Raw genomic sequence first — 11,446 nt, 5'->3', positions numbered from 1 at the left:
TCTTACTAACTCGAATGCCCATCTCTGTCTTGTCTCGTCCGTCAACCCGAGAACTTATCAATGTTATTTATCAAATCGGAAGCAGTTTAACTGAAACTATTTTATATTTGTGACTATATCTGCGTCGACAATTATTTTTAAATGACTTTTTAATTACTATGAAGATGATCCAGTTATATACCAGTATGTACCTACAACACACATAATACAGGAGATATTTAGATATTTGAATACTCTTCCTAAACTAGCTTCGAGTATGCAGCAGCCAGCAGCATAAAACAAAATATACTTTTTAAAGACAAATAAAACATAGTTTATTGTTTTTGAAAAGTAAAGATAGGTAAAATTAAAATAAAGAAAAGATTTCAACACTGGCCATTTTATTAATCCTTACAAGGTAATAATTTTACAACAGTTTGCAGGAAATTTAATACTGTAATATTATGATTAATGCAGTCTATTCACATGATCTTACAAACGTTAATTACATTGCATTAATATTTTGCTCGTCAGAATACGGCTCTGTATGACATCCCACCTCTTCTTTCATCTTGAACAGATATTTTCTGCACTTTTAGTGGTACTGATTCTTAGCACAACCTAATTTTAGAGTGTTTGCATCCTCTTCTTACTATTGTAATATGAAAAGGACAGACGCAGTTTGACAGTTTTAAATTTAATTTTTAGATGGTAAAACCCGTGATTTTAGCGCACAGTCACGAGCCTATTGTTTAATTTTAAAAAGAAAAGGATGCAGATACTCTATATTTAGTTTAGAGAAAGACAACGGAATCGGTGCCAGTGTCTACTTTTGATGAAACAATTTGTGCTATGTTGGCACGCCTTCGGGTCTTAATTGAACCAATAATGTGAAATTAAATTATTTATTCTTTGATTTGCTTTTAAAATGATTTTTTATTCTAAATCATTTTTATTGAATTATTCTAATTCTTCTCTGGTCTAATTAATATAATATGAGTAAAGAAATCACGATGATAGAACTCACTCACGATAGTTAAAACGCTAAAATATTTTACTGTTTTCAAGATACTCTAATATTAAAATAAAAAAATGGTAATAATACATTATTTGAGTAATCCTCTCATACCTTGCAAATCTTATTTTTGCACATACACTTATAAATATTATCTTACTTATTAACAACAGATTGTAGTTAGGCTTAAAAAATAATTTAAATTTTTACTAGTCTTGTTTACTTCACTATATTTTAACATAACATACAATTATCTAATAGGCTACTTGACTCATATCTAATTTCGTCCAATAAATGATTATTTATTATAGTATTTTGCTTAAGACAACGAAATATTATATCAATAACAATTATTAAAAACGCAGGATGGATATATAAATCCAATTAAAAAAAATACAGTTTTTATTTTTATTTGAAACGCAGAAAACGCTGTCAGCCATGATGTGACGTCATTAAATATGTAAACAAAGAAATGTCATACCGATGTGACGCGGGGACTAACGTAGTATCCATATATATAAAATTTAGAGTCGTGACTAACGCGCAGCCACAGCCTAAACATCTAAACAGCTGATCCTAGATACATGAAATTTGGTGGGTGTGTTCTTTGTAGGTAAAGAGAAGGTATCCACTAGGAAAGGATTTTTTGAAATTCCACCTCTGAGTGGGTTAAATGGAGGTTTGAAATTTATGAAGTCCACGCGGGCGAAGTCACGAGCATAAGCGCGTTTTTATATATTTCTAAAAACTCATAGTAAACGTAAAAAAATATCGTTTTCTCTTTATAAATTGAATAAGTTATTAAGTAAGACTTACAACAAAGTGATCTTTGCAAAAATAAATTTGGGTTGAAGTCGTTAGTCATATAGGATCCCTTTAAGCAAGTCTTCGCGTGTTACGTATATTTATTTCACTGGGCACTCTAATCAACAACTTTCCTGTGGTCTTTATCGATGCGTTTTTTACATTCTCGGATGATACAATAACGATAATTACTATATTTTTCATGTAAACTAGTATAATAGAAGTCATGTTTATTAACTTTGGGAGGTTATGCTGTTGTTTACAAATGCATGACCGCAGAGCACAGATAATCTATCGGCCAAACATGGCCGACAGTGTTTTCACCTGTCTAAGAAAAATATATTTTTAATTTAAAGTTTTATGGTTTTTAGGGCGCAAAAAAATATAGTGTTAATTTTTTTGATATAATAGGACAAATATTAACCATTTAAGACCAACTTTAAAAAAGTGTCAAGTAGCCTATTGTAATTTCATTACTTTGATCTTTCAATTTTTCGCAGTTTCCTCGTTTGTTGTCACTGGCTTTCCTATAGCTTCGGCCTCAGCTAAAGTGTCCGGCAGTTTCAAACCTAGCGTCTCAGGTTGTGTGAACACCAATAGTGCTGACACTATGGCCATACCGGCGAACATGAATGACGGGATGCCGTGCCAATAGTCCATCTGAAATAATGAAATTAGTCACTTTGAGCTATTCATTTTTAATTAGATTTTATTTAAACTTGCTAATGCGCGTGGCCGCCATTTTAGTGACGTCAGCACTAGACTGAAGTTTCGAGCTGATGTTATATTTTTATTTCGGCTGACGTCAAAATGACGTAATTTCGATATTAATGCGACATGGTTCCAGCGTAATAGCAATTTGCGGAACGGGACTTATACATGAAAACTGCTCCTCGAATTTTAGTACACCCGTTTTGATATTTTATTAAATCTGAATGTATAGGTATGCTTTCGAAATATTGTCTAATCATTCCATGGGTATTTAGTCATCGAGTGATTTATGAATAAGATGAAGTAAAACAAGATTCAAAGGTAATTATGCTTGCTAAGATTTAAGGAGAAAAAAACACCACATACATTATAGAATAGAGTAAAAGAAAGATTTTGTTATAATAATACTTACAAGAACAGGTGTAAGGGGTGCTACTATTGATCCTATCCGACCAACCATGGACGAGAAGGCGAGTAGCGAATGTCTGAACTCTGTGGGGTACAGCTCTGATGTGTACAAGTACATAGATGTCATCACAGTTGAAATGGTGAACTTCCCCAGCAAGTATATTAGAAGCCGAGGAACTGTCAAATCTGAAAACGAAAAAGCGCAATTATAAAACAGTAGTCTCTGTCACTCGCTCCATGCAAACATAGTTTGGTTCTCATCTAAATAAATATAAAACGAAAAGGTGACTGACTGACTGATCTATCAACGCATAACTCAAACTACTGGACGGATCGGACTGAAATTTGGCACGCAGATAGTTATTATGACATAGGCATCCACTAAGAAAGGAATTTTGAAAACTCAACCCTTAAAAGGGTGAAATAGGGGCTTGAAATTTATGTAGTCCTAGTACTTATAAGCTAGTTTGAATATAAACCAAGCAACCGCCGAGTTTCTTGCTGGTTCTTCTCGGTAGGAAAGGCATTCCGAACCAGTGGTAGATGCATCCGACTATTCGAAAGTACTTGTAAAAGTTTATTTGAATAAAAAAAATATATTTTTATTTTTATTTTCAAGTAAAGTGCAGCCAGCGCGGAAATGCAGCCAGTATTCTTGGCACCATTCCACGCGGGCATGATTTGTATGGTAATTAGATAAGGCTAGCTTTAAGTTTTATTGTATTATTTTCATAACAAAAAAAATTAACTGCATATTATTTTGTAGACACGTTTTAGACACTAATATCTATATTTGTGGTTTGCCAGACTTCCTTAAAAATTTAAAAAAATATACAGTGTGTTTTTTAACAGGGGCAGTATGGGGAAATCCAAAACGATATAGTCTTCTATATATACAGGAAAACTGTCTTAGAAAATATTAAGACTTTTTTATGTTAAAACAAATTTTTAACAAAAAAGTTGTCAATAAAAATAAATAAATTGTTTTTTTAATGCTTATCGATTCAGTTTCATGTAAGGTAAAGAAAATACTTAATTTCATCGTATCACAAGAAATCGGGACAGCAATATTTTTCACACAATAGGAGGATGAATTAATATACGGAAATATCATAATCAAACCTATGTAAATTTTCACAAAAAAGGTTCATCTTAGGGATTTCCCTGTATCTTTCATCATTTGGATTTCCCCATACTGTTTTATTAAAAAAAAAACACTGTAGGTATATACTTATTTATTTTTTACAAGCCATCCAAATCAATGCAAAAAACACTGATGTGCTAAGAAACGTGCGTGCGATTTAAACACTTGGCCCTGACAGTGCTAAAATATGCCTACAAAGGTCAACGTATGAGAAAGGACGCAGGTAAGCAATGACACCGTGCAAGGTTCCACAAGGCCAAGTTCATCCGTCTCACCCGACGTTAATGCAAATGTGTATATGGGTCTCTCTTGCACGCCGCGCGTGTAACGACCAACGGGAGGCCCACCGCGGTTTCGAACAAACTGTACGCGAAGTAGGTATAAGATTTTACTTCTCACCAACGTTGATAGTATTTGAGAGTCGATAGATACACTTTAGCATTAAAGTAAAATGGCCCTTAATAGCCTTGTTTTAATGCTCAAGTTTGTACATATATTTACAACTAGCGCTTTCAGCGGAAACGTTGCGAAATTAAAATCAATGGTATTGCATTTTTGACTTTAAATCAAGACGTTTTAGGTCCATTTTACTTTGACGTTATTGTGTTTCGACTCTCGAATACTATCACCGTCGCGTCGCAAAATCTTATACTAAGCGTGGTTGGAATAGGTGAATCTTTGCAGCGCATCCGCGAACAGCGATCCCGCTCTAAATAACCAAATACACAAGGCAGTGAAACGAAAAATATATCACCAGCAAAGCATGACGTTCCGTTTCTGCCAAGCGTTATTACAGAAAGAGACTGTGAGGGCCAGACCTTCGTTATTTTATAAAAGCTGTAAGTTTCTCCGCGCATTTTCCCTCACCATTTCTGAAAATTGTTTAAGTTTGGATCATCGTCACTTTGGCAGATAACAGGTAACAAAGGTGTATAAAGTTAGCTTTTAAACTTTATTAAAGTTTAAAGGTGTCTGGCAGGGGGTTGCCATGGTACAAAGTGCCTGGCAATGTATGACGAGATTTCTAATACTATTCCTAAAAAAATATAAAAAATACACTTTTGAGTTTTGTTACCTGTTATCGGCCAAAGCCACGATGATCAAAACTTCATTGTCGTCGTTGGGGACAGTGCGGAAAGAAACTTTCAGCTTTTATACATTAACGTCTGGCCCTCACGGGCTCTTAGTCATTAACAAAGATCTCAACAGACGCTTAGAGAGGCCCAAGTAGCTTGTGTTAGTACGCCGTCACGGTCAAGAGGCGCATGTTGCGGATGTCATGAAGGCGAAAAATAATTCCAATCAAAGGAAGGAAAATGGATATGGCAAAAGCAAAACTAAATACAGGTTTAATAAAGGAAATCAAGGCAAGTAAGTAACTTACACGCAAGGAAGATTTATTGAGGCCGCGGAAAAAATGCCTTTTTATATTCATAATGTAGAAGGTTGCTTCGATTGAGGATATCACAAATAAGGACATCAGGAATAAGACTAAGTTAATGGTAGAACTGTCAAACATGAAAATAAAAAACCTCACTACGAAACTTATTGATATTCCTTTTCGAAAGTTGTTAAATTCATGGGTGAGAATAAATGGTCCGAAAAGTATTTATGCAAAAAAGGAAAAGGTGACTGACTGACTGACTGACTGATCTATCAACGCACAACTCAAACTACTGGACGGATCGGGTTGAAATTTGGCATGCATATAGCTATTATGGAATTAAAGGATTTTTAAAAATTCAACCACTAAGGGGGTAAAACAGGGGTTTGAAATTTGTGTAGTCCACGCGGACGAAGTCGCGAGAATAAGCTTGTAATAATATTTTTAGGTCAACCTAGCTCAGCAAGTGCGATGGAGCTAATTATTCACCTATAGGTAAGACCATTATTACGAACGTAATTAGCTTTACGAGTAACTGAAAGGGCATTAGACACCTGTGTACACTGCCTTTCTTGAACTCTCTAAAGCGTTTGACCTGGTTTAACCTACAATTACAAAGAAAAATCTATGGTGTTTAAATGTGCCGTCGTCAGAACTAATTAGCATCCTTAAATTTTGGTATAGCTTACAAACAAATATGGTAAAATGCATCGATGCTTACTCCTAATGATATCGTCTGCAGTGTGGCGTTAAGCACAAGATAGGGTGGGTTAGTATCCCCCGCTCTATTTAATATGGCGACATTATATATTGCTCCTGCTCTATGATATGTATGGCTACCCGCTACATTATATATTGCTTGAACTGCATAATATTATATTGGCTACTCGATTGATATCCTGAATCAATTATAATCTGTATGAAATAACTGTGCGTAAATCTGTCACAAGCGTAATATTCTCTGTTTTTTTTTTTATAATATTCCTTGAAGTACGAGGATGGTTCTTACGGAGAGAAAAATTTAAAAAATTGCCTGAAAAAGAATCGACTGTTAGGCAGTACGAAGTTCGCCGGGTCAGCTAGTTTCTTAAATAAATGCCAACACAGCGTGTGTGATTTCACCTTAACATGAACGAGTTCAATAAATATTCGAGATGGATATATTTACTTATATTGTTGATTTTCTTAAGATTAGTTTTATCGTTAAGTGGAAGATTAAAACCCAGACAACCTTTAAATATAATGTATAACAGGTTGTTCATTTTATTTATTTACAAGCTGATAATATTAACATGTACCAGTTGATCCGCCCAGCTTCGCACGGGTGGGCTTAACTATCCCACAGACGAATATGAATGTGTTATACCTACCTATCTCTATATACAAACGAAACTGTATAAAAACGAATCGCTGAATGTGTTGCTGATCGCTAATCTCGAGAACAGCTGAACCGATTTCGCTAATTCTTTTTTTATAATATTCCTTGAAGTATGAGGATGGTTCTTACGGAGAGAAAAAATTAAAAAATTGCCTTAAAAAAGAATCGACTGTTAGGTGGTACGAAGTTCGCCGGGTCAGCTAGAATCTAGATAATGTATGAAACTTCATCGTAAAATGTTCAGAATGATAATAAAACCCGTATCAAACTTTTATGAGTTTACTAATAGAGAAGAGTATAAGAGTTCCCACAGGATTTAAAAGTAGAAAAATAGTAAGAAAGTAAAGAAAGTAGAAAATCCACACGGGCGAAATCGTGGGCATCAGCTAGTAATTAATATTTTCACGTAACATCTACTATGACAATATTATATTGATGCAACTTTGTTTTATTTAAATGATATGGATAGGATGATAGCACTAATGACTTCAATAATCTGTTAAAGTAGCTATTTATATAACTATATTAATATGCGGTATAATTTTAATTCCATATAAGAAGATAAACTTACCTACTTATATGGAATTAAAATTATGCCGCATTTCTAATCCAGTGTCTTATACAGGGATACCATAGGTTTATTGATCAAGTATTGTAATAAAAAAGGATCTGTTTTAAATCCATAACTAGATACTTTTTGAGGTTTTTGTTTATCATGCAAACAGAGTTTACGGCTCATCCGCGTGGAATTAGGTTTGTAAAAATCCCGTGGGAACTCTTTGATTTTCCGGGATAAAAAGTAGCCTATGTCACTATCCAGGTATTTATCTATACCCATGCAAAAATCACGTCAATCCGTTGCACTGTTGCGACGTCATTGAAGTACAAACCAACAAACAAGCAAACTTTCGCATTTATAATTAGGGTACCAGCACACCGTCGTCAACAAATTCTGCCCTTTGATTGGCTGTGAAAAAATGTAAACAGCGAACCAACCAATCAAAGGGAAGAATTTTTTGAAGATTACGATGACGATGAATACTTTTTCTTACACAATCGGGGGGCTGATTGATAGAATATTTTTTAAGTTTATGTAAACTGTGCATAAATATGCAATTTAGTATGGACAAAAAACCGATGGAAAAGTCTTCTGTCCCTTTCACGGCCATACTAAACAGACTGGATAGATAATAGTAACAAAACATACCTTTAGGGATAAAGACGAAGGCAATATTGCACGCTGCACTGATCAAGTAACACGAGGACAAGGTTGCCTTGCGTCCGATCCTATCCAAAACAAGGACTGCTGTGTAGAAACCGGGAATTTCGATGGCGCATGTCAAAATATAGTTCAAATGCATGGTGTCGGAGAGACCAGTAGAGTTGATGGACAACCCGTAGTAGACGAAGATTGCAGTGATCCACCAAATGGGCGTGGTGCATACTCTTCTAAGTAACACTGGAGACCTTAATATAGTACGTACTAATCCAGGGCCAACTGACTAAAAACAGAAATAAATTATTTAAAATCACGTCTATTATAATTATTTTATTGATCAATATAATAATTGTGATAAGTAAATAATAAAATATGGTTTAGGAACACGAATTAAACAAATGCATTGCCTTATCATAATATTAGCTTTTACGACTCACAGCTTTGTACTTTTTAGCTCAATGAATGTAGATTTAGATAATAAAATCAACTTACTTGAGATTTAGTATGTTCTGATGGTTGTAACAAAGTATTTAAAGACTTTTCACTGATGCTCTTTTTGTTTACCCTCGCAATAGTCTGCAATACTTCCCGAGCTTCCGAGAACTTATTTTTTGAAAGTAACCATCGTAAACTCTCAGAGAGTATCCAGTAATATGATATAATCAGCAAGCAAGGGAGATGTAGAGCTATCAACAGTGAACGCCAAGGTGATATCAGCCAAGCTATGCCGCCAAGAACCACCTGGCCAAGTCCAAATAGTGAAGAGGACGTAGCACTTGTGAAGACACGATACTTGGGGCCCACCAGCTCTGTAACTAAAATAGAATCTTACATTGAACCAAATTTCAGTAACAAAAATAATAAAACTGTCATCAGCAATATCAGCAGTCTCAACCGCGACGCGTGTGCGAATTGACTCTCTGAAAAATTACCTCGGATGAGTTCGAAACTAGTCGGGCATTCAACTAAACACGTGAGTAAAGCCGGGTTTGAGAAATGTATAATGGAAATCACTCACGATAGTTTAAATGCTAAAAATAATAAAGAAAATATTGTGGACGTGATATTTACCAAAAATGTAAGCTGAACTGTAAGTACCGGCCCCAAGAGTAGTTTGCAAAATTTGAAGTATCAGGTACATTGTGTAGTTGGTTGAGAACGCTCGGATGAGACCAAAGGTGCCCAAGTTAAGGACACTGATGATGAGTGCGAACCTTCGACCGAAGCGATCCGATATGTAGCCAGTTATTGGTAATACCAGCAGGGTACCTATACTATTCAAAGTTCCTGCAAGAGCTCGTAGCCAATCTTGACACGCGAGATCAAACTAAAAAAAAAATATAATTAAAGATTATGATAATAAACTTTTGTACAGTACACAGCCGAAAGTGATGAACATCGACTTTTAGAATGACATTTCATCTGTGTAGAGCGTTGTCTCTGTCACTCATACCCATATGATGCTTTATCAATCTAAACGACCGAGACAATGCTCTACAAATTTGCTCTCTCCTTCTAAAGATCGATGTTTATCACTTTTGGCCGCGTACCTACTGTAAGTGGAGACTATTAAAAAACATATTTTGTTGATTGTGGTACTAACTTCGTATACAACTGTGTTATTTTTGGCATATACAAATCCTTCGCAAGCATCGGTTTTGGAAGTATTAAACAGGGTGGCAGGGCAATAGCTCAAGGTTCCATTACTTTCCACGTCCTGTGGAGAATACCTCTTACAACTGGCAAACCCTGATTTCGTCTTCGGCACCGCGTTTAAAATCCACTCAGGGTCATATTTATGCGACTTGCCAACTTCACCGCATTCTGGGATTTGACATCTAGAAACACAATAACATAACTAGTGGTCCTCTTTGATCGAATACCTTGCATCTTGTGAGTTCGATCCACCTTGTATCTTGTTCTGTATCTTGTTAACGATCCAAAAAAGCACAACAGAAATTAATTTCACAGTCGGTGGTAGGTGTTCACGCCATCCTACACAATTCTTCATAAAAAGTTTTTGCAGAGAAAAATCAGGCCTCTCTCTTTCGCAGAGAAAAAGTACCTATAATAATTTTGCTCATTTTTCATGCTTGACTAAAATTAATATTTGTTGGGCTTCGGACTGTTTGATATACACACTACTTATTTGGAAGCTTCAATTATTTAAAAATATTTCTTGTATAGTCTTCGACAGGGGCGGGGGGATGCCCCGCACACCCGCACGTCACCCGCGCTCGCCCGCACCAGGTTAGCACGGGGGCTGTGCGGGTGTACGGGGCGTTTCCTCCCCGATTGCTATTTTCAACCTGTCACATAGGTACTATAACCACAGAATACATAAACTATGTTAACTATATTATTTAAATATTTATAGTTTTATTTAATTACCTGTGAGGTGTAGCAGCTGCCGAGAAAACGTACTCGTTGGGGAAAGCCGACATCAAAATGGGGATAGCAACTAGAAGGATATTCCGTAGTTGGAACCAGCCGAACTGCCCCAGCTCGTTGGTCAAAACATCATCAAGACTGAGAGGCTTTCTTACATCTTCAGCTGCTTTACCGTTGTCTGTTGTTTGATTTTCTAACTGTGGCTCCATATCACTTTTGTGACTTTCCAAAATTTTTGTTTAAAGTTTTGAAACTAATATTTTTTGAAGTGACACTTTACGCTACGATTCACACAACGTAAAATATGTAAGTGTTCAGAACATATAATATATCTTAATTATTACAGCGGTCATCTCGTCGTCTCGTCTACGAGACACAGCTTATCAGCATTTATCAAATAATGTAGTAGGTCGCAGTTTTCAAGGGAAACTATTTTATTTGTGCGACTTCGTTCATCTGGAGTGTTTATTTTAAAAACATTAGTACTATAAGTCCCGTAAATTGCTATCGCGCTGGAACCATGTCTCATTAACATCGAAAAGACGTCATTTTGATTGGCGGCCACGCACATTAGCAGTTCGCGGGACTTATATTTTTTATTTGTATAGAGTTTATTTTATTTTAAATCTGTTTTTCCTGTAGAGATAACATAAGGCCAAAATGGAGGTTGTTTGATGACAAACAGAGAAGTGCTCTTGCCTTTAAAATGGCGTTAAACATTTCAAGGCTTTTCCAAAATGTTTGCAGATGTTCGTCTTTGACAAAATTATGTTAATTTATGCTTGGTAAAATTAATTCAACACATATGTTAATTTTTATGACTCAGATCTAAGAAGTTACTGTAGTATTCGAGTCAAAATAAGTCGGTAGGTAGGTACGAATAAATAACGTAAGGAAAAATTAATGTACGTAAGTCATATAATTTATATGTATGTATAATATTGCAACACAATGAGATCAAAGAACCGAAAACAAAGAAGAAAAAATAGATAAATTATGTATTTATTATATTT

The 11,446-nt window shown here is 35.4% G+C and overlaps 1 protein-coding gene across 1 annotated transcript; it reads right to left on the bottom strand.

Annotated features, from left to right (window-relative positions):
* Nucleotides 1-401: 401 nt before the first annotated feature.
* Nucleotides 402-10,642, bottom strand: LOC117986498 (organic cation transporter protein-like). Its single transcript, XM_034973336.2, has 7 exons — nucleotides 10,434-10,642; nucleotides 9,646-9,880; nucleotides 9,114-9,369; nucleotides 8,535-8,857; nucleotides 8,031-8,325; nucleotides 2,922-3,103; nucleotides 402-2,458 (listed from the first exon to the last, which is right to left on the bottom strand). Exons 1-7 carry the CDS (start codon nucleotides 10,640-10,642, stop codon nucleotides 2,285-2,287), a joined length of 1,674 nt encoding a protein of 557 aa, XP_034829227.1. The 3' UTR covers nucleotides 402-2,284.
* Between the last annotated feature and the right edge of the window lie 804 nt (nucleotides 10,643-11,446).

This window comes from Maniola hyperantus, chromosome 11 (genome assembly GCF_902806685.2).
Source record: "Maniola hyperantus chromosome 11, iAphHyp1.2, whole genome shotgun sequence".
In the NCBI taxonomy this organism is placed as follows: domain Eukaryota; kingdom Metazoa; phylum Arthropoda; class Insecta; order Lepidoptera; family Nymphalidae; genus Maniola; species Maniola hyperantus.
Note: the sequence above shows the minus strand (reverse complement) of the source record. Positions and strands in the feature narration are given on the sequence as shown.